The sequence below is a fragment of the Acomys russatus genome, chromosome 13 (assembly GCF_903995435.1).
Source record: "Acomys russatus chromosome 13, mAcoRus1.1, whole genome shotgun sequence".
Classification (NCBI taxonomy): Eukaryota; Metazoa; Chordata; class Mammalia; order Rodentia; family Muridae; genus Acomys; species Acomys russatus.
In genome coordinates this window covers 40,828,955-40,852,744 of record NC_067149.1, presented here as the reverse complement: position 1 = coordinate 40,852,744, position 23,790 = coordinate 40,828,955, and the positions used below count along the sequence as shown (strand labels likewise).

Below are 23,790 nucleotides of genomic sequence, written 5' to 3'. Positions count from 1 at the left end.
TAGACCAGGCTGGCCTCGAACTCACAGCGATCTGCCTGTCTCTGCCTCCCGAGTGCTGGGATTAAAGGCGTGTGCCACCACGCCCGGCTCTTAAAGGCAAGTCTTTTGGGATGAAGAATCTTTTAGAAAATCTGATGAAAGCTAGGGTCTGTCCTGAGGAAAAACATGTACAAGCATGCAAACAAATTTTCTTAAAATATTTGAAATTGTTTCTAGAAGTGGCATAAACCTAGCTGAAGCTACCCTTGCTTTCTCCCTCTTGGTGTGGCCCCTAGTCTCCCTCTCCAACACCATGAGACAGAGATGGAGTAAGATCAGCTTTATTATTGGCATGAGGCAGGTAGGTGGTGATCATGCCAGGCCTTTCTGTAGTCAGGGGACAGAAAGCTTGTCAGCCAGCACTGATCAACCCAGCTGGCCCTCCTAGTTTCAGAACTCCAGGTGCCTTTAGCTTCCAGCAGTGGGTAGGCAGGTAAGCAGACTGCTAAGCATTGGATATGTGGAATCCTCATGGCTGTTCAGTGGCTGAGGTGGGGCTGGGGTTGGCAGGGGGTGGAGGTCTTGGCTGGATGTCCCTGGTACGCATGTAGGACAGCAGCTGCTCTGGGATCTCAGCTAGGACATCCTTGGCCAGTCGTGCCATGCTCAGCACATGGTTCCCCGATCGGTCAACATAATCTCGGAAAGGGACAAACTGAGACAGATAGGAAAGGACAGTGTGGGCTGCGGTCAAGCCTGTGGGGAGCACTCAGGCTGCATCTGTGGGGAGCACTCAGGCTGCATCTGTGGGGAGCACTCAGGCTGCATCTTTGATCCCTAACCTCTCTTTCTAAGTGTCGCTGTTCTTCTTCCTTAATATTGAACTTTTTTTTCTAGTTCTGTTTTTTCCCACCCACTCCCCCACCTCTGCCCTCTCTATTCACCCTCAACCCATTCTAGTTAGGCTTCCCACAGTCGCCGAAATTACTCTCGCTAATGTCATCAGTAGCCCTCTACGGCAAAATCAGTGCAGTGGGCAGTGCAGTTCAGACTTTGTCTTGCTGAGAATCTTTTTAGCTTCACTGCACTTGAATGTCACCCTTCTGGATACATCCCACATCTTTGTGTGGGGTGCTGGAGGTTGAACCCAGGATCTTGTATACACGCAAAGCAAGCTCTCTGCCACTGAGCTGAACCACATCTCCAGCCCAATCCCACTCCCGACATCACACTCTTTTTTCCTACTTTTCTGGAAGCTGCCCTCCTTCTCAACCTATTCCTCTGGGTCTTCCTGCGCCCTGAACTGGCCCCCAGCCCAGCTCTTTATGCAGCCCTGCCATCCTGGAACTCATTCTGTAGGTCAGGCTGGTCTTCAGAGAGATCCACCTGCCTTTGCCTCTTGAGTGCTAGAAGAGAGAACGGGGACTTGTGAGAGAGAGGAAGAAGTTAGGATTGGAAGGGAGCAGTTTGCCAGGGGAAGAAGGCTGGTAAAGGAGGAAGGAAAGTACCTTCTAGAGCCCTGTGTTTACCTCCATCCTGAGATTTTTATACACTGTTTTGTTTCAATACAAGATCTCACTCTGTTGTGATCCTCGTCTCTCTGCCTCCTAACTAGCTAGAGCTTGTACCCACTGTGCCTAACCCTGGCCTAGAACCTCATATTTAGTGCCTAACACTACTTTTTCATTTAGTTATCACAGATCCCCCAAGCCCAGTATTACCAATTGAACGCCAGCTCTTCCTACCCTGTCTCCCTCTTCTAGTGTCCCCCTACCCAGTCAGTGGGAAATGTATCACTAGAAAACTGAGACCCATCCTTGACGCTGCCATTCAATTCCTTATCACTGTATTAACAAGTCATCAAGTCTTGTAATAGTTCTTAAGTGTCTTATTTTGTTTTGTTATTCTTTTGAGATAATCTCATTATGTAGCCTAAGCTAGTCTGGGACTAGCACACATACATCCATGCACAGCTCTTAAACAGTTTTTCTTTTTTTCAGACAAGGTCTTATATAGGCCCCACACTGGCCTTGAACTCACTGTATAGCAAAACGGCCTTGAACTTTGAAAAAGTATTTATTATTGTTGTTACTGTTATTATTATATGTATTCAATGTGCATGTGTGAATACAGGCATGAATATGGCATGGTGCACATGTGGAGGGCAGGGGACAACTTTTAGAGTGGGTTCTCTCCTACCATGGGATCCCAGAAATCTAACTTATGTCATCAGGCTTGTTCAGCAAGTAAATTTAACTCCCACCTCACTAGCCTGACCTTGAACTTCATTTCCTTCTGCCTCCTCCTCTCTAAGCTGAGATTTCAGGCCCATCCTTGGTTTACACCTTGTTGGAGAGCCAACCCAGGGCCTCATGCATACTAGACAAGTACTCTACCAACTGTTTCCCGGCCTTCACAAACCCTTTGAATTCTGACCTTGACCACTGTTCTGTCCTCACACATGCCCAATCACCCTTGCTGCTTGCTAACGGATGCCTGGCTTTTCTCTGGCCCTGCCACCACACAGCCACCGTGCAGCAGCCAGAGAGGTCCTTTTAGAATATGGTTTGAGCTGGGCATGGTGGCACGGCACACTCCTAGCACTCAGGAGGCTGAAGCAGTAGGGTTGCCATGAAACCCATGGATAGCTACATGATTAAAAATGCATTCTGGGTTCATTCCCAGCAACCACATGATGGCTCACAACCATCTATAATGTGATCTGGTGCCCTCTTCTGGTGTACATGCAGGCAAAACACTGTATAAATAATAAATAAATAAATCGGTAAGAAGAAAAAAAAAAAAAAGAAAGAAAAAGAATGCATTCTGATCATCACACCTGAGATATTCACCGTGGTAGACAATCAGCCTCTGGCAGGTTTTATATGCTGCTTGTCTGCCTGTGAAGCTGACAGCTTCTTCAGGTTCAGCTCAAGGTCAGCCTCACAGAAGCCTTCTCTCACTACTATTGGCTGTTCTCAGCAGCATTTGCTTATTAGGCTGTCTGTGCAATACTGATCATGTCCACTAGAGGGCAGACACTTGGCCCGCCTACACCTTAGAACCTTCCAGATAGTTGCAACCTATTTAACCCCCAAAAGAACTGTTCAAAGCTGGTGTTGTAATGTAGTGCTGTAAGTCCAGCACTCTGGAGACTGAGGGAGGGGGATCAGGAGTTACAGGCCAGTCTGTGCTACCTAGCAATATCTTGTCTCATGAGTTAAACAACAACAACAACAACAACAACTTGTTCTATGAATGAAGAAGGTGTAAGGGGAAAAGGTATTGACTAGGAAAGAGTAAGGGGAGTGGCTCCTAAGAAGCCATTACTTTCCCTTGTTTTTCTTGGCTTTCCCTACTCCCAGAGCTACCTGAACGATGTCCCGCTCTGCATAGCGTCCCCTGGAGGACACACGCACATCATCGCCGTCCAGTTCTTCCATTGCTGCAGAATAGACAAGCAGGCATCATTGGATGGGTCTCTCCAACTCTAACTGATTCTGCCCCTTCTCTATTAGAGCCCTTCAGAGTCCTCACAGGGACCTGACACTTGCATTGCAGTGCTGTGAAGTTGTTGTTACTATTATCATTACTATCCCTTTCTTCCTGCATGTTCCATTCTCCCGGAAAGCAGGGGAAAGTGTTGACGTCATCAGCCATGGTTATGGTGAGGAAAGGTCTGTTTTGTCTGTGAAGAGGGCCTGTGTGCCTCGATCCTTCCTATTCTCTCCAGTTCCTAGTCCCACTCATGGACACACACCATCCTACTCACCCTCAAACATGGCAGGTCCAACACCGACAATAATGATGGACATGGGCAGTGAGGAGGCCTGTGGGGAGAGGAATGGCTGGAGTAAGCATCTGTAGCAGGACAGTGCCTGGGTGTCTGTGTGTATCGCATACTCCCATGAGCAGAGACTCTTTGTTCCAGTCTATCTCTGAATACATAACAGGTGTCTTCTGGGAAAGCACACAGCCAGGTGATTTATATCCGTTATCTTGTTTGCTTGGGACACTCGCCTCTGTAGCCCAGGCTGACCTCTAATATTTCTAGTATCACTTTTTAAAAGGCTTTCCTGCCAGACATGGCAACATATGTCTATAATCCTAGAACTCATGAGGCTGAAGCAGGGGGATCACCGCAAGTTCCAGACCAACACTGGTTAAATAATGAGTGCTAGGACAGTCTGAGCTACAGTGTAAGACTGCCTCTAAAAAACAAAACCAAAGAAACCTTAATGGCAGCAAAATAACCATACTGCCCATGGTGTAGCTTGCTTATACTCTCAGGGCTCAGGAGGCACAAGCAGGAGAATCACAGCGAGTTTAAGAGCAGCCAGGTCTATACAGACAGCTAGTTCCAAGCCAGCAAACCAACAAACAAAAATAACCAGGCCTGGTGGCTCACACCTATAGACCCAGAACTTGGGAAGCTGAGGGAGGAGGATTGCCACTATTCAGGTCAATCTGGGCCATATAGGGATCCTGGTCAATATAGTAAAACCATGTAAGCAAAATAATAGTTAAATTAAAAGCAAGTAAAAAAATAAAAGCCCACCCCCTTCCTGGGCCAAAGGGCAGGCATGTTTCCTGCTGATTATAAAAGATCAGCATTTCCTAAGCTCAGGTTTCCATTGTGGGTTCATTGGGCATCATGCTGGGACCTAGAGGATCAAAAGCGAATGTTGTTTGTGCCCTAGCCAATAGGCATCTCTGAAACTGGTAGGTGAAATTGTTAGGAAACACATGGCATAAACATCTCAACCCTCTCACTGCACAGACAGTGATCCCACCCTGACAAGCTTCCTCCTCAGACTCACACTGACGATGGCCTCTTTGGTCTGTGTCATGTCAGAAATGACGCCATCAGTGATAATGAGCAGAACGTAGTACTGGGAACCATCCGAGATCTTGGCTGCAGCCCTGCATGAAAGACCAAGGTCCATCTGTATGTGGTGGCCAACCAGAGTCTGTGCTCAATTTCAGACCCTGCTTCTACAGCTGCCACGTCATCAGTGGGCGAGACCTGGGGCTTCAGGATCCCGCACTGTTTGGCAGACCTGACTGCGGCCCTTACGTGCCACCTCTCCATTCTAAGCCTAATGTTAAGATAGGGTCTCACTCTTGTAGCTGAGGACGATGCTAACCCTCCAGCCTGCTTCCACCTCGCAGGTGCTGGATCATAGCAATGACCCACCAAGTCTATCTGCAGAGCCCCCTTGGTTTTTTTGTTTTGTTTTGTTTTTGTTTGTTTGGTTGGTTTTACGAGACAGGGTTTCTCAGTGTTAGCCTTGACTGTCCTTGTAGACCAGGCTAGCCGTGAACTCACAGCAGTCCACAAGAGCTAGGATTAAAGGTGTGTACTGCCACACCCAGCTTCATCATCAGCCTTTGAATCCAAGAGTTTTTCCCCTCAGAAAGGAGCTTCAGACATCCCTCAATCCACTCCTGTACCTAGTCACACTGTGGGTGGACTGGAAATGATTGATCTGTACTGTCCAATGCATTGTCCCTAGCCACATGTGAATGAATATAAAGATTTAAACTGAGTGAAACATTCCCTTAGTCACTCTAGTTACCTTTAAGGGCTCCCTCCACATGGCTGGTGAATACCATTTTGGATGGCCTAGAGGCCGGCCACTTTTATCATTGCAGGACAGAACTGGTAGCTAAACCTGGTCTCAGAACATTGAGAAAGGCATAGTGACAGTGTGGAGTCAGATGGTTCTGCATGGTATGCTGAGGTCCAGAGTCGGTGTAGGTGAGGAAGCCCCTGGGTCTGTATGCTGGCCCACCTACCTCAGAGGCCTGGCCTAGTGCTATCATTTGTCACTTGCTCATTTCACAGTCACTGTTACCTGTTCTGTGTGGGTACAGAGCATCCAGACGCAGGATCTTGTTTGCTGTATACTTTTTTTTCTTCAGTTTAGGGATTGTTTGAGACAGGGTCTCACCCTGTAAGCCCAGCTGGGCTGAAACTTGTTTTGTAGACCAAACTAGCCTTGAATTCACAGCGATCCTTCCTCTAAAGGCTCAGACCATAACACCCACCCACCTTGCTATGTACTTAATAAACTCTCTCGGTCCAAGTCAAAAGCCTGGCTTCTTCAGCTCATTCTCTGGACTATATGGAACAGTAGCCTGGGCTGACCTGGAACTATTGCATAGCCCAGGCTGGCTTCTAAACTCGGCAGCCCTACTGCCTTGACCTCTTGGTTGCTGGGATTATAGGTGTATACCACCTAACCCATCTTATCCATTTTTTTTTTAATGAGGAAACTGAATTTCAGAAATACTAAGCAGCAGTCCCCAGGGACAAAGGAACTGGGGTCCATCAGTGTCGGCCCTGAGTTGTTCCTATATACTCCTGAATGTGCCTCACCTGTTCCTGTTACACTTAGCTACCCAGCATCTCCCAAACTTGTCACTCAGTGCCTCTGAGCTTTTACGTGGTGTTATCACTGCCAGGCCTACTAGCCCCTCTCCTGATGAATGCCAGTTCCCCTTGTAGACCCACCAAGCAGTCCCTCTACTGTAGTCTGTAGCCCTATCCTTTAGGATGCAGTCCCATCCACTGAGATGGTAGTGTTCTGCTTCTCCTCATACCCAGAGAGTGCCAAGGGGGACCCAAGGATGAACTGTTTTATGTATGGATGGAGCTAGGGGATGAAGTGCATACAAAGCCCCCTTTAAACATAATTAGAGCCAACATAGACACAATGGGAGAAGAATAGAAAGTTTGCATGAGTTTGTAAGATGAAACACTAGACTTCAAAGTCTCTCTCAGTCTGACTGCTTTCAGCTGTGCCTTCCATCTCTCCCCCCGCAACCCCCACCCAGGGAATTCAGTGTCTTACTTTTGCCACCAGGCAACTTGCTGGAAATTTCTGGGGAGCTTTGGCCTACAGAAGTGATGATTTATTTATATTTCTGTCTCCTGCACCAAGGCGGGAGCTCCCAAGGGCAAGGACTAAATCCGATTCATCTGTGAGTCTCCAGTGCCCCAGCAGAGAACTGAGCACACAGCAGCTGCCCTTTGAATAGTGATAATGATAATAATAGGAACAGGAATAAGTACCGTTGCAGCACTTAACCAGGGGCGAGCACTCCTGTGAGTGCCTGACATATGCCTCCTAACAGCCCTGCCATGTAAACAGTCTTAGCATTCTCATTCTCACTTTGCAGGGTGGTTAAGAGAATTGGCCAAAGCCACAAAGCCAGTGTATGGCAGTGTATACCAATGTACTGGGGCTAACAGCTCAGTTGGTAGCTTGCCTAGCACACACAGGCTGGGGGTTGGATCCCCACATGTATTGAGCATAGTGGTGCACACACCTGTAACTCTCAACACTGGCAAGGTAGGGAAGCAGAGGGGGATCAGAAGGTCTGCATTATCTTTGGCTGCAATGAGTTAAAGGCCAGCCTGGGGCACGTGAGACCTCGGGGGAAAGTGAGAGCATGTGCTGACATACTACTACTAATGTACTCTGCTCCAGAATCCACACTTTTGATGGAATTACCCTTAACTGAAGGTTTACTAAATAAATGAGTAAATGAATCACTGTCGTTGCCCAAGATGTCTGAGAAGCCTGCTTAATAACAATAACAGAAAAATGGGCAGATTCCAACATTAGTGACAAAAATTGTTTGTAAAATGTTAAATGTCATCTGATTGCAGCATGCTCCATCTTCTCCCCCTTTTTTTGTTTGTTTTGAAAAAAGTCTTACTATTCAGTCCTAGCTAGCCTGAAACTCATTATGTGGAGTAGGCTGGCTTCAAACTCATAGAGATCTTCCTGCCTCTGCCTTCCAAGTGCTGGGATTAAAGATGTAGACCACTATGCCCGGCTCTTATTTAAAACTTTCATTTTCCTGTCCTTAACATTTTTTTTAAAGCAAGATTATGTTAGTTTTACAATTAAAGTAACTATTATCCTCACTATGCATCAGAAAGTAAACCAGTCTTTAACAGGAAATGTGAAGTCTATAGACCTAAAAACCTAGAAAATCTCTTAGAAAGCCTTTAACATGTATTTTTATTGTTGTTCTTTATTTATTTGTTTGCCTAGATGGGGACTCCTGCATCCCAGGTTGTCCTTGACCTCATTCTGCTCAGGATGCACCTCAATTTCTAGCCCTCCGGATGCTACTTCCCAAATGCTAGGATTCCAGACACGCACACCGCGCCTGGCTTACGGCGTGCTGGGGACTGAACCTGCTGGGCAGCTCTCCCACCAGCTGAGGACACGCACAGACCTCATTTACTGTCTCTTCCCCATACTTTCACTTCCATGCTTTTCAGACACTTTGATTTAGCTAGATCTCTTTTATTCAGCATGTAATGATGTATTTGTTTAGTTTTTGAGACAGGACGTCAATATGTAGCCCAAATAGGCCTTGAATTTGATATCATCCTGCCTCAGCCCATAGGTATGGAAGTTATAAGTGTATACCTGTCTGCCTTTAGTTAGTTTGTTTTTTAAATTTATTTATTATGTATACAGTGCTTTGTCTGCATGTACACCTGCCAGCCAGAAGAGGGCAGGAGATCCCATTATAGATGGTTGTGAGCCACCATGTGGTTGCTGGGAATTGAACTCAGGACCTCTGGAAGAGTAATCAGTGCTCTTAACCTCTGAGCCATTTCTCCAGAATCCTCACTTTAGTTTTCTTATTCAATCAGAGAAATGTCTTTCCTTCTTCTCCCCACCGTGTGTGTGTGTGTGTGTGTGTGTGTGTGTGTGTGTGTGTGTGTTATATGTATGTGTGTGTGGGAAAGTGTGTGTGCAGGTGCACATGCATTTGTATATGTGCATTCAGAGGACAGAAGTTGATATCAAGTGTCTTGCCTGATCATTTTCCACTTTATTTTTTGAAACAGGGTCTTTCTCTGAGCCTGGAGATGACTGATTTGAGTAGACTATCTGGCCAACAAACTCCAGGAAAATGCTTTCTTTCACCTCCCGAGACATAGGATTCTAGGTGTAATGCTGTGCCCAGATTTTTATGTGGGTATGGCGATATGAACTCTGGTCCTCATGTTCAAGCAACAAGCACTATGCCACTCGCGTCACTCCCCAGCCCACTCTTTTTCTTAAGATCCAGTGCTTATCTTATTCCTTTGTTATATGCCTGCTTCTATTCTGTAATTTTATTTTTATTTATTTTAATACCTTTTTCTTTTTTTTTTCTTTTTTTTTTTTTTTTTTTCTTTTTTCTTTTTCTTTTTTTTGGTTTTTCAAGAAAGGGTCTCTCTGTGTTAGCCTTGGCTGTCCCAGACTCACTTTGTAGAGCATGCTGCCCTTGAACTCACAGCAATCCGCCTGCCTCTGCCTCCCCAGTGCTGGGATTAAAGGCATGGGCCACCACGCCCATCCTACGTTTTGCTTTCTATTTAATATATAACCTGGGTTTTCATTGCTTATTTATTCTAAAATTTTGCATAGTTTTAGACCTATTGTGTATTTTCTATGGACCAGATACTATGTTGTTACTTTTTATATGATTACCTAATAATTTTTTTTCTACCTAACCTCACAATAACCCCACAGGTAAGCTAATTTTACTGGTAAGGTGTTGCATGTTGCTGTCATGGCAGCACTTGGAAGGCTAAAGCAGGTGGACCACTTGGCTCTATAGGGGGCTAGAGGTCAGCCTTGGCTACATAGTGAGCTCTTGTCTCAAAACCAGACAGACAAAAGAAGGAAGAGAGGCTTCTATTGCTGTCCAATATCTAGCCACGTCACAGGTTTTATTAAAGAGGATAAGGCCACACCTAGTGGGCTGTAGTGGTGCACACCTTCAATCCAGCACTGGGGAGGCAGAGGCAGATGGATCTCTGTGAGTCTGAGGCCAGCCTGGTCTATTTAGTGAGTTCCAGGACAGCCAGGACTATGTAGAGAGACTCTGTCTAAAAAGCAAAAAACAAGCTGGGTGTGGTAGCACACACCCAGGAGGCAGAGGCAGGTGGATCTCTGTGAGTTCAAGGCCAGCCTGGTCTACAAAGCAAGTCCAGGACAGGGAACGCTACACAGAGAAACCATGTCTTGAAAAACTAAAACCAACCAAACAAACAGTGGCCCCATAGGTTCATATATTTGAATGCTTAGTAATCAGGGAGTGGCACTACTTGAGAAGGGCTTGAAGGATCAGGAGGTGTGGCCTTGTTAGAGGATCTCTCTCTCTCTCTCTCTCTCTCTCTCTCTCTCTCTCTCTCTCTCTCTCTCTCTCTCTCTTTCCCCTCCCCGTGTGTGTGTGTGTGTGTGTGTGTGTGTGTGTGTGTGTGTGTGTGTGTGTGTATCAGGGTGTAGAATTCTCAACTACTTCTCCAGCATTGTGTCCACCTGTGTGGCGCCATGCTCCCTACGAAACTTTAAGCCAGCCCCCAGTTAAATACTTTCTTCTTCTCTTCCCCCTCCTTAGACAGGATTTCTTTATGTAGCCTTGGCTGTCTTAGAACTAACTCTGTAAACCAGGTTGGCCTCAAACTCATGGAGATTGTCCTGTTGCTGCCTCCTAAGTGCTGGGATTAAAGCCATGCGCCACGCTCCTGGCTGAATGCTTTCTTTTATAAGAGTTGTCTTGGTCGTGGTGTCTCTTCCCAGCAGCAGAACAATGACTAAGACAGAGACTACGGTAGCTGGAATGATAGTGTCCTATCCATGTAACCCAGTGCTTAGGATGTGGAGGCAGGATGATACGGAGTTCAAGGGTAGCCTTGCTCACATAGCAAGTTCCAGGCTAGCCTGGTCTATGTGAGACCCTTTTAGATAGATAGATAGATAGATAGATAGATAGATAGATAGATAGATAGATAGATAGATACATAGATAGATACATAGATAGATAAAATTTTAAAGGCAAGTTGATTAAGGTCATCTGGCTAGTGCCAGCCTCATACACATGCCTAGTATGTAAACTGGTACTGTCACCATGTCCTACAGACTCTTCTATCTCTTAGGCAAAGTTAAAGCCATCATGGCTACTTTGTGTCCTGGGATGTGGCTCCCAGGCAGCGGCTGAGGTTGTTTCTTGACACTCTAAGCATAGGCAGGCAGCGCACCTTCTTATACCTGTTCCTGGGTAACACTCAACAGTTCCCCACATTCACTCAGAGTAGGCCTGCCTGTGTCTGGGTCCAGTCATCTCCCCCACCCCTATCCAGTCCCCCTTTTACCTGGCCACCTGGTTGATGACAGGAGCAAAGTAAGTGGGCCCGTAGAGCTGCACTGTGCGCAGACTCTGGAAGTAACTCTCCAGCACGCCCTCAATGCCTGCACAGTTGGGGTCCTCATCATTGTTGTTCTGGGGGAAAAGTTCAGTCAAGCTCAGGCCACACTGAGGATACCCAGGAGTGCTCTGATCTCAGATCACGCCCCCTCTCCTGCTCCCCTCCAAACTGCCCCACCTCCCGGCCTGTCACTGTTTCACAGCTCCTCCCTGGCCCTTTGCCTTCAAAAAATATTAACAGAAGTGATCCACTGACTGAGGGGCACTGAGTGCATGCTCTGGCCCATACTGTACCAGGGGGAACTGGTGGGAGATCCGCCCCTCCGGGGGCAGCTTGGCCCCAAAACCATAGGCTGGGAAGAGCTTGTCACTGTCGTAGTCCTGGATGATCTCTCCCACTGCCTTGAGGGCCATGGCATAGGCGCTGAGCTGGTAGGGACTCATGTAGTGCAGCGAGGTAGGCTGCAGGGGATTCCCTGTAGAGAAACAGGAGCTCAGCTCTCACAGACACCTGCTTCTCCCTGTATGCATCCACCAACCAATCCATTTACCCACCTCTAGCCATGAACTCCCTTAATCTGTGACTGCATCGTCCATCTGTTCATACACCCTTCTTGAAGCTCTCCCTTGCTCCTCTGTTTTATACATTGTGTTACATGGTCACCCGTTTACCCGCACATCCTCCAACCCATCTGCCAACCAAGTGGAAGATTCAGTTTTCTCCCTTGCTTCCTTCCTTCCTCCTTCCCTCTCTCTCTCTCTTTCTCTTTTGGTTTTTCGAAACAGGGTTTCTCTGTGTAGCCTTGACTGTCCTGGACTCACTTTGTAGACAAGGTTGGCCTCGAACTCACAGCAATCCGCTTACCTCTGCCTCCTGAGTGCTGGGATTAAAGGCGTGTGAAAATTCAGTTTTCAATCTGTTTCTTCATTCCTTCCATGTACTTCTGTAGTCTCGGGTCTACCTATCCATCCATGTAGCCAGCTTCCTGTTTACTTACCTGTCATTTCTCTTCCTTTCCATCTTTATTATATTCTATCTACTCTGCCATTCCTGTCCTTTCTATTCTCTTCTTACATGGTCCCTCTCCCCCGCCAGATTCCCCTAGCTAATGTACCTGTTTCACTCCCTCAACTTAAAAGCAGCTCTCTGCCTGTAAACACATGCATACATCTACAGACCCCTTAGTACACTCACTGACCAATCCTTCTCCTATGATTTATTCATTGATTTGTCCATTGATTAATCATTCGCTAACTATTAATTTAGCCCAAGTAGGAATTTAGGCCAACCTCTAAAGAATCCCTTAGATGCGGCCATTCCCACTCCCTCACCCATGTCTCACCATTGGAGGCAGTGAAGTCAATGGCTACTGTGAAGTTCAGCTGTGTCCTAGTGGAGGAGTAGATGGGTTAATTAATGAGGGATCAATACCTATGACACCAGTATTGCCCAAATGGACTCATGTTAAACTGTAGATTTTGATCCAGACAGTCTGGGTATAACAAACAAAGTGCTAAATACTGCTGTTGCTGGTGGTACACCGTGGAAGCAGAGTTAACTCCCTATCCTCATGACTAGGGTATTGTATGTAGTTTAATATAACACTATAGTCCTGCAATAGTAACTAAAATATATGTTTTACATAAGAGACAAGTGAAATTCAGAGACGCTAAGTTCATTGCTGGGGTCTGTCTGCTGTCACTGATGCAAGCACAATGTCCCCTACAGCCAGCTTGTCCTGAGACTTATCCTGTTGTTCAGCTGTGAGGCATTTCCTATGTGAGTGCATGGACACACTAGGGGTTCAGTGCGTTGAACTTCGCCCCCCAGCTCCTAGGCCTCCATCTTCCAAAGGGACTAGCAGCCCCACGAACAGAATAAAGAGAGGTGATGTTCTGCATTTCACAGACCACTTGATATATTGTTTGCCACTGCCTGACGGTTGATCTCCATGAGCTCACTGTGCCCTGACATTCTCAAGCAGGAAAACTCATTGGTCCATGACTCACCCTCCCTTGATGTAATCCACAAAAGTGAATTCTGAGTCCACAGAGAAGGAAAGGAGCGTCACCTGTAGGACACGAGAGGTGGCCCTGCCATTTTTGCAAGCAGAGCTGAGGTGGCAGAAGAGAGGGAAGCCTAGCAGAGTTTGAGGAGAAGTGGATTATGCAACATGCATGCTTCCACTCCTGCCCAGTTTCTCCCACCCTGCTCAGTCTCCAAAAGAATAAAGGGAGAAGATGGCAGGTGCATCCTGGGATTTCCAAAAGCATTTTAAATTTGGAAATGCAACTGAGGATTTTGGTTTTTTGTTTGTTTGTTTGTTTGTTGTTTTTTAATTCTGCAAAAGTATAACAGTTGGAATTTCCTGGATGAGAAAAAACAAAAATAAAGAAAAAGTTCAACAGTGTCACCTTATCCTCAGTGTTACTATCCCAGATAACGTGTGCCCACCACCTTATTCTACCCCCAGTATTTTCATGTGTCTCATGGCACGGAGACAGAAGGATCTGGGAGGCCAGAGTCCAGGGTGTACTCACGGTCCCCGAGTTGGTATATTTCTTCTTCTTGCATTTCTTCCTAGGGTTAAGTACCTAAGTAGAGGACAGTCACAATGACAATTATACTCAGCTGCCTAGCACAGAGAGCCTCAAAAACCAGCAGGGCATGTCCTCACCTCATACACTGTGAACTGATTCTGGGCCTTGCTCAGCTCCCGGTAGCTGGTTGTGAACTCGCCGATGAAGTCATGGCTGCAATGAAGCCATGGGTGGGTAAGCAGCAGCTGCTGGTACAGAGCCAGAGCTGAGTCCTAGAGTCTTTAGTGCCTGAGCTCCTAGCTTGGGCGACAGGGCAGTAGGGCTGGGGCTAGATGGGAGGAAGAAGAAGGGGAAAGGTGGTGTCCTAGAGAGCTATCTAAGCAGACCGGCTGTGTGGCTGCCGTCACCCTGCTGGCTCCCAGAGCTGCTCTGAGGTTCCTAATGAGTGGTCTAGAGATGGCTCCAGTGAGCACAGGAGAAAGAAGCACATCGGCTCATCTACCTTCCGTCTCGGTCCCAGTCATACACATCGATCTTCACTGTTCTGAAATACACATGATAAATCCAAATATGGGCTGTGTGTACATGCCAAACTGCAGGGACTCCCCAGTCACTCACCCATACTGCAGTCACCCCATCTATCTATCCTTCTATCAGTTGCTCATTGTCAACCTTCCACCCTTTCATTCAGCTCACGCACATACCAGACCACTTACCTCTGTACACGTAACAAACACACACACACACACACACACACACACACACACACACGTATTTGCCATTTGACTCTTACTTTATTCCAGACAGTGTTCTTAGTGCTTTCAGAATGTCTCATTTAATGTATTTTCTTTAAGTATTATTTTCTATAAGTCCTATTGTCCTTGATTTTTGGATAAGAAAGTTGCTATACACCCTTCCCCTTCCCCCACCCCTGAAATCTAAGCAACCTGACTAAGATTTCATAGCTAGCAAGTGACTGCTGATATTTAAACCCAGATATCCTGTTTCCAAAGACCTTAACCTATCCTCCCTTCCTTTTTTTTCTCTCCCTTCTTTTGGAACTTCCTTCTCGCTTTCAACCATATAGCCCAGGCTGGCCTTAAATTCAAGATCCTTTGTCTCAGCCTCCTGAGTCCTGAGATTACAAACTTGTGCTAACACACCTAAATTCAAAGGCTTTATCCCCTGTCTCATATATCTGTTAAGTTCAGCACATCAAGCTATCTATATAGCCATCCATTTACTCATATGCATGCTAATCAATGACCTATTAATCTCTCCTTTTATTCACCCGTCAAACCATACAGACCGTCATCCACCAATTCTAATACATACACATATTATAAGCACCAATCTGTCTGCTTATCTATTCAATTAAATATCCAGCTCTAGGAACTTCCGGCCATTTCCATAGCCCTTCAGTCCTTCCACCCCACCCACCCACCTACTTTTGCACCAGTAGTTACTCTGGGTCAGCCATCTACTTTACACACATCAATCAAGCGATCCTTCCACTAGTCATCTATTCACTCATCTATGATTCATCTGTCTGGTCATCAGTCCACCTGTCATTCTACCTGTCCTATTCTATTCTACCTGATCTTCCATTCATGTATCTGTCTCTCGCAAGTCATTCATCAGCTCTTACATACTCATCTATCACGTCTTTAATTATCCATCTTCTCTCCATCTGCTGATATACCTACCAGTCTAGTCTTCTATTCATCTTCTATGCTTTCACCATCTCTTCCTCTATCACCCCCGTCATATGTCCATTGACATAAGCATCCAACCATTCACACTTTATCTGACCATCTTTCTGTGTATCTGCTCACTCATTTGTTTACCTGTGCTTTCATATTCTATTTCCGCATTCTGAGGTTCAGGAATCTCATTCTTTTTTTCATAGGGAGCCTCCCCACTTATGCCCTGAACCCCTGAAAGAGCAACTGATGTTGAACCAGACCTGTCATAGTCTCCATTGCACAGTGCCCTGACAGGGATGCTGAAGGGCTGCCATACTGGGTTCAGTGTGTTTTTCACAACCTCTGTCTTGTGGCAGATGGTGAACCTGGAGGGAGGCAGGAAACGAGAGTGGCACTGAGACCACTACTTGTAGAGATTCCCAAGATTCCCCACTCATTAAGCCACATTTCTGGCCTCAGCGCTGTGTGGGCGCGACTTACGTGCCATCTTCATTGCTCCTGTAGAACACAAGGAAAGGGTCTGACTTCCCAAAGAAGTCCTTTTTGTCCAGCTTGTTCGCACACAGCTGCATGGTAGCAATGTCCTAGGGATGGGCAGAGTGGAGCTGTTGAGACCCAACTAGCCTGGAGCTTTCAGAGGGTACAGTGAGGGAGTCTGGGGAATGAAGGAACTTGTGGTATATAGCATGTGGCCCTCACTGACCCGGCAGTTGCTGAGCTCCTCAGCAGTGAGCAGTATGGTTCCACACTTCTTGCCTGGCACACCCCTGAAAGCAGAGAAGGCCTCTTAGAGAGAGGAGGGAGGGCGGACAGCACAGTTGGAGTGATTGGTCTAGGCTTGTAGGGTCAGCACATTCAGTTTGCTGACAGTCCCCTAAGTATACCGACTTCTCTTCTGAGTGGCTTCTGGTGAGAAAGGCCTGCTTTGACTTAGTGGTGTCTGAGGTCTGGTAGGAAGGTGCTAAACTAGACTAGCAGGCATCCCATAACAGCAGTGTGACATGGCATGTAGACTCAGGAGAGATGTTGTAGTTTTCAAGCTGCTTGACCCTGGCAAGTTACTCCTCCTTTGGGGTCTTATTTCTGTCTGAAATGGGAATGGCGAGCGGCCGTGAAGGGATCCGAACAAGTGCCCAGAAGGCAAGTGATGTGTAAGCCTTGTACGTGTGAAGGGCGCATTCTTCAAACAGCCCTGGCTGCCTGCTCTGTACTAGATTGGGAGGGGCCAGCTGGCACTCAGCACATCTGCCAGACTCTGCCCTCAGGGAGCTTCTAGGGGAGTGGTCTGTTACAAGCTATAGACAAATGGAGTGTGATAGACAGTTCTGAATGAGGAGAGAAATTTCAGTTTAGACCAAGAGGCAAACGCTTGCTTTGCTTTTTGAAGATGGGAGGGAAGGAGACAGACAGGCAGGTAGGCAGGCAGACACACACACACTTGACAATGTATAAAACTTGCATTCAGGAAGCTAAAGTAGGGGGGTCTAAATATTGAGGGCAGCCTGGACTGCCTAATAAAACTCCATCTCAACAAACAAAACACAGCTGGGTGTGGGGCTCATGCCTATAATTACAGCACATGTAAAGTTGAGGCAGAAGGATTGCTATGATCCTGATGCCAGCCTGGGATACACACTGAGTTCCAGGTCAGCCTAGGCTACATAGTAAGACTATGCCTCAAAGCAGAAGACAAAATGTAGCCAGGTGGTGGTGGTGGCACACACCTTTAATCCCAATACTTGGGAGGCAGAGGCAGGCAAATTTTTTGACTTTGAGGCCAGCTGGTCTACAGAGTGAGTTCCAGGACAGCCAAGGCTACACAGAGAAAAATGGAAGAAAAAAGAAAAAGAAAAAAAGAGACCAAAATGCAAGCAGTGACAACCCCACCTCCACTCCCCAAATAGCGAAGGACTTAAAATGAAAAAGACAAAGGAAGCTTTATTCTCTTCTGGCCCTAAAAGGAACATTTCCCTGTGCTAGAAGGGCAAAGGGCATAGCCAGAGCCCTCCATTCCTGACTTGCCTTGGGTCCTAAGCATTAAGGGACCTAGTTGGCAAAGGCCTGTGGATCCAAAGTGTAAGGGGGAAGGGGGGAGCTAGTCCAGGAGCTGGCAATATAGGTTAGTGGATAGAGGGGTAAAGGCACCTGCTGCCCAATCTGGCAACCTGAGTTTGATTCCCAGGACATACCTGGTGGAAGGAAGGAATCAGCTCCCACAAGTTATCCTCTAACTTCTTCATGTGGGCTGTGGCACATGTGTGCCCGCCCCCTCACAAGTAAAAAAGGAGAGTCCTGGGCTCAAGTCCTGGCTCTAACTTACTATGTGGCTTTCCCCATTTTTAAAGTGAGAGGGCTAACCTGGGCATGCTAGTGCACACCTATAATCCCAGTACTCGGGAGGCCATCACATCTACATTTGGTCTACAAAGCCAAAGTTTCAGGCCAGCCAGGACTACATAAAAACCTTGTCTTATCAAAATAATAAATAAAAAATGAATATGTGGTGATGCCTGTCTGCAGTTCTAGCATTTGGCAGGCTGAGGCAGGAGGATAGGAGATCAAGGCCAGAGTTCAAGGTCAGCCTGGGCTACAGAAGAAACAAACAAACAAATCAAAATAAAAAGAACTGTTTAGCTGGGTCTGGTAGCATACACCTTTAATCCTAGTACTCAAGAGAGACAGAGCAAGGGGATATCTGAGTTTGAGGCCTGCCTAGTTTACAAAGTCAGTTCTAGGACAGCCAGGGCTCACATAGAAACTTGTCTCAGCTGGGCATGGTGCCTTTAATTCCAGAACTGAGGAGGCAGAGGCAGGAAGATCTCTGTGAGTTTGAGGCCAGCCTGGTCTACAAAGCCAATCCAGGACAGTCAGGGCTCTGTGAAGACCAACAACAGACAGAGCCAGGTGGTGGTGGCCCACACCTATAATCCCAGCACTCAGGAGGCAGAAGAAGGTGGATCTCTGTAAATTCAAGGCTAGCTTTGTCTAGTCTGGCTAGGACCACACACAGAAACCCTGTTTTGAAAAACCAAAAACTGCTGGGTGTGGTGGCACACACCTTTAATCCCAGCACTGGGGAGGCAGATGCAGGCAGATCTTCATTAGTTTGAGGCCAGCCTGGTCTACAAAGTGAGTCTGTACTGTGGATGGGGCCTTTGCCCAGCATAGTGAACCATCCAGCTGTTGACCCCATTGCTTTACACTCTCTCCAAGCTCTCCCTGCCTTCTTCACCCAGGGAGACATGAAGTCTCCTTCCCCAGCACTACCTTCACTTTAATATAGTCATCTAAACTCTGGCTAAGCTGTACTGCACTCACATAGTAGAACACAGCCACACAAGCCATCTATCCAGCCTCCATTTCAAACACATGGCCATAAACCTTCAGTTGTTCACTGCTGCCCAGTAAGCCTACCAAGCACCCAAGGGCTTTCTCTCTCCAGTTCTGTTATATAGAAGATTAACTCTTCTCTCCTTAAAGCATTAGAGCCTCCTCCCATCTTCACTCAGCCAGTGACCTGGTTTCCCACTTGCTGACAAAACTGAAGCAACCAGAAGAGATGGTCCACCCACCGCCATGCTACCCTGCCACCAGCATGTTCACCCACATGGCTGAGCCTTCCTACAGCTGCTATAAATGAACTGTCATGTGTCTCTCTACCCCTCTGCTAGCTACTACCCGCTCTGTCTTGTCTGTACAAGGACATCACACCAGCAGTACTCCCCCTTCTTTTTCTTTGAGATTCTCTGTAGCTAAGGATTTCCTGGTACTTACTATGTAGCCCAGGCTGGCCTCAAGCTCATGCAAGTGCTCTTGTTCTTGAGTGCTAAGATTGTAGGCATGGGATACCACACCTGCCTGGTTTCCCCTTCTATTTATTCCACCTGCATCTCACATTCTACTGGCTCAGTCACATCAAATTACAAAAGTGACATAATTTTTTCCTGTTAGAAAACTGCAATTATACATATGGATACAAAGATACCACCGTGAAACGAATTACTCTGATAATTTAAAACACAATTGAAACATTATATTCTTTTCTCTTCAAAGGTTCTTAAGATGTAGCCGAGGCTGACCTTGAACTCCCAAAACCTGCCTCAGTCTCCCAAGTGCTGGGATTAGAGGTGAGCAATATTTTACATTTCTGCCTGTGCGATTTGGTTTTCTCCTTCTGTCATGTAGGTTATCAAGCATGGTGGAAGGTCATTTTATCCACTGAGCCACTGTCACCAACCCTGTAAACCTGTTCCTGACCCCAGGTCTGCTATAGACACGTCTCCTTTTCTCCCTTTGCAGCAAAAACTGAAATTTCTCTGACTTCTATGTCAATTTTTAACCCTCTCCTAAACCTCCCCAGGCTTCACTTCTTCTTGTCAGAGATACCAATGATGTAGAGATAATTTCTTTCTTTCTTTTTTCTTTTTGGTTTTTTAAGACAGGGTTTCTCTATGTTATCTTGGCCATCCTGGCCTCACTTTGTAGAGCAGGTTGGCCTCGAACTCAGCAATCTGCCTGCCTCTGCCTCCCAAGTGCTGGGATTAAAGGCATGCACCACCATGCCCAGCTCAAGATAATTTCTAATTCTCATTTTATGGCTCCATTTGTAATGGAATCTAAATCCCTATTCTGGTGTGCATGAAGACACAGGATTCATATATATATATATATTAGGTAAATCTTAAAAAAAAAAAAAGTACCAAACAAAGTAAGGATTTGCTGCAATGATGGACAGTGCAGATCTACACAGTGCCTGCGGCACACCTACACCTACACATCGGGTGTCCTCAGTGGAAAACAGGCAGCAACAGCTAAGAAGCTGGGTGTAGCTGTGATGCTTGATCCTACCCTTGATCAACAGTCCTAGGATAGATAGTCTGTTCTATAGTCACAAAACACACTGCCTGGAGGTACAGTTTAATCCTGTTTGTATATGCATGTCTACTACCTTTTTTATATACTTGGCATCTAATAGAACACGTGAGTTCAGGCTCGATCCCTCCCTCCAAACTAGCTCTTACTCACCCCACCCCACCCCCATGCTGACTTACAGCTCACTATATTACCTAGGCTGGTCTCCAATTTGAGGCAATCTGCCTACCTCGGCCTTCTGGGTGCTGGGATACAGGGGTGGGCCATGATGCCTGGAAGTATGCTCATTTTAACAATAACCCAAGTGATTTCAGTTGGTGGCACAGTTTCCTCTTTCCCTGGGCTCCTTTCCAGTTGCCCCTTTTCTTTCCCATCTGTAATGGTTTTGGGATCTGTTGGCTTCCCCTTCAGAGTACATCCAGAATCTGTCTGGTCCCCTACTCCTCAATGCATCCTTCCTGGATTACAATGCCAGCTTTCTGATTGGCAGCTTTCTACTTGGCTACCTTTTGCCTTTGTCTACCCAGTATTTATAGTCAGATCATGACACACATGCTCAGAACCTTACACAGACCTGTCTCAGGATGAAAGCTACAGGGCCCTGCCTGGGAACTGGCAGTCCTCCTCCTGCCCTGCCCGCCTCTTGGCTCCACCACACTGACGTGGGTGCATTAGGGTAGTTTCCTCTATGTCTGCAAGCCTCAGTCTTTACCTTCAGGTAGCGCTCCGGGGTTGCCAGTCTTGTAGCTGACCACAGGACTGAAGATGTTGCCCACCTCTCCCCCACCTGCTTCTCTACACCGCTTTTCTTTGATCCCTCCTCCCCGTGTCATTTATTTACTGTCTGTTTTGTACTGATTTTCCACCTCTTTCTTCCAAGTACCTAGGTTCCCTTTTGCAATTCTAGCCCATTAAACAGGGGGTGACAGAGGGGTCCTCAAGCAGGGTAAGGCACTGGAACGTGCCTAGTGCACCCTGTAGTGAGTGGGCTTAGTGTGGCATGACCTGGGAATTTGATCTTATTCCAGGAAGCTTTCCAGCAGAGTGGGGCTTCGGAGAAGGCTTTAAAGACTGAATCAGGCTTGGAAAAAGAAAAGGAAACATGTCCACCCTGAGATTGATTGGAGCAGAGACCAGACTTTCTAGAGGACTAAAGTGAGGTAGGGAAAGCTGCTGTTGGGGTAGTCTCTGCAGCCCTTACAGACATCCTGCCAGCTGATTTGGGAGGGGGAACTCAGACCCTCCCTCCCCTTGGCCCCTTTCCCCTTCAGCTTACGTCAGAGGTCGCTCCACACGGCTGCCCTGGCCTCCAATCACTTCTCCTAGAGCCAGGAACGCTTGTCCCAGGAAATCCTGTGCCAAGATAGGGAGTCAGTGAGGGGGAGGGGACAGAGTCCCAAGGCCACCCTGCTGCTGCTGCTGCTGCTGCTCTTGACCAAGATAACTCCGAAGTGCAAAATGACAGAAGACCATTGCCAGGGTCACAGGCCACATGTTCTCTGCTTCTTGATGATCTCCCTACGGAATTCTTCCCGGTGGAGCCCAGTGCATCCTCACCTTCTGCAGGTGCCCAAGGAAGGCAGGGAAGGAAGAAAGGCAGCAAATAAGGCCAGAGCAGACTTGGGGAGGAGCTGGGGTAGGGACTGGGGGGAGTCCAGAGGGGCCAAGACCTAAATAAAGGGCTGGTGGGCCCGAGCGGAGGGGGCTGGGAGCGGTGTTCAGGGAAGTCCTTTGATAGGTTAGCCTCTACGTGCCCAGGCAAGCTGCCAGCGGCTGTGGCTTACCGGTTTGGAGATGTTGGCTTTGGAGTCGACGTTGTACCTGTGTAGTAGAGAGTGGAACCTGTGTGGGGTGGGGCTGGGTGGGAGAAAGTCTGGAACAGGTCCGGTTCAGTCTTGGTTAAAATTGTAGGTGGGGGGAGGGGCAGTGGACCCCAATTCAACTTGGGCCTGGTTTGGGACGTGTATGTCTGTGTCGAGAGGGTCGTGCCTAGGGTGATGCCAAGGTAGAGGCTTGACGCGGATGGAGTCCCATGGGAGGGGACCCGAGGCCAAGGTGGAGCTAATTAGGTGACAAGGTTGTGGGCAGGGCCTGGTTGGGGGAGGGATTGAATGGACGCTGCCTAAGGCGGGGCCAACCTGGGTCTAGGGGCGGGGTTAAGACCACAGTGATGCCCTTTCGAGAGGGACCTGGGCCTGGGGGGAGGAGCCAAATAGGAAGGTAAGGCGGAGGGCGGGACCAGGCAGAATTCTGGGCTGATCCAGGTTGAAGGGTGGGCCAAACAGGATTCTAGGAGGAGCCTCACACATCGAAGCGGAGATTTTGCTTTTCCTCAAAGAAATAGTCGAGGACGAATTTGCGCACGAAGTCTGGGTTCAGTGTGTTGTCAATCACCTCGGTTCGTCCAAACTGGGCGGGGGGAGGGTAGAGGGAGTGGAGAGGGGTGGAGAGGACAGAGGATAAGCGCAGGGCGTGCAGCCCGGCTGGAGGTTCCCTGGAGCGGCCCTGAGTTGGGTTGGGGACTCACCTCCCGCCACTGCTGGCTGGCCCGGCTCTGCGTGTGAAGCACCACCACTGCGGGTGGGGGAAGGGGAGGGGAGCTCGTCAGGTCGGCCCGCACCCCTCACCGCCCCACCCGCTCCTACACCCCGGGTTCCTCTCCTCCAGGCCCTGGAGCCGCTTACTGGGGTCCGACTTGGAGAAGGTATCCAGGTCTAGCAGATTCCTAGAGAAAAGCAACAAACATAGACACAGGGCTAGATCGTTCTGGAGCCCACCACCTTGACATGGTTCTGAACTGAGCAACTGGAGACGTGGGATTCAAATCGTACTCCCTATTACTATCCCCAGTGAGTGTTGGGGTCCACGCTGTCAGCATTCGGGACAGCAGCAGCAATCTCTGCCAATTGGCTCCATATGTGCCCGTACTATCTCCAAGGGTCCAGGATGGCCTGCCCCAGAACTTTAGCCCCTTGTGGCCCAGCTCTTTGGGGATCCTGGAAACCCACCTACTGAGCCGGTGGGCTTGATCCTGCCTTTACAGGGTGGGGCTGCCCAAGGAGACCCCCTTTCATCCTGCCAGTGACTCCTGCTTTCAGCCTTGGTTCTCTGTTCCCGGCTTCTGGTCGTCCCCTCTGTGGTCTAGCCCCCTGCCCACACCAAGCCCACTGCTACGTGGAGCTGGGGCATTGCCAGTACTTAAACCCTCCCCAGCACGGCCCGCTCACCGGCACGACACAGTAATTTCAATCTTTGTGGCTGGGACGCTGCGCTCTGAGGCTCCCCCGAGAGACATGGCTGGTCCAATGGTCAAAGCCGCTGGGGGCTACGAGACCCCGGCCGCTGGAGCTAGGCGCGGCGGCGAGGCCGGCCCATGTGCAGAGGCAGCGGCGCTCTTTCCAGCCGTGTGCGCTCCGCTGCTAGCGCCCTGACAGTGGCCACCGGCGGCAGCGGCTCCAGATGG

The 23,790-nt window shown here is 48.0% G+C and overlaps 1 protein-coding gene across 1 annotated transcript; it reads right to left on the bottom strand.

Moving 5' to 3' along the window:
• Positions 1-310: 310 nt before the first annotated feature.
• On the bottom strand, positions 311-23,775 carry Cpne9 (copine family member 9). The gene is made up of 20 exons (XM_051155060.1): positions 23,555-23,775; positions 23,012-23,052; positions 22,855-22,901; positions 22,633-22,736; positions 22,112-22,148; positions 21,604-21,680; positions 16,159-16,222; positions 15,936-16,039; positions 15,716-15,820; positions 14,252-14,293; positions 13,887-13,962; positions 13,750-13,803; positions 13,219-13,280; positions 12,552-12,598; positions 11,503-11,684; positions 11,156-11,283; positions 4,800-4,902; positions 3,752-3,809; positions 3,351-3,424; positions 311-694 (listed from the first exon to the last, which is right to left on the bottom strand). Exons 1-20 carry the CDS (start codon positions 23,620-23,622, stop codon positions 509-511), a joined length of 1,659 nt encoding a protein of 552 aa, XP_051011017.1. The 5' UTR covers positions 23,623-23,775; the 3' UTR covers positions 311-508.
• Between the last annotated feature and the right edge of the window lie 15 nt (positions 23,776-23,790).

Excerpts from the sequence above, each read along its gene's own strand:
- Cpne9 (XM_051155060.1), bottom strand. The coding sequence starts at position 23,622 with ATGTCTCTCGGGGGAGCCTCAGAGCGCAGCGTCCCAGCCACAAAGATT. Across the intron at positions 22,737-22,854 it reads CCAGCCAGCAGTGGCGGGAG|TTTGGACGAACCGAGGTGAT; the intron begins GTGAGTCCCCAA and ends CCCCCCGCCCAG. Across the intron at positions 11,284-11,502 it reads TCTCCCACCAGTTCCCCCTG|AACAACAATGATGAGGACCC; the intron begins GTACAGTATGGG and ends CTTTTCCCCCAG.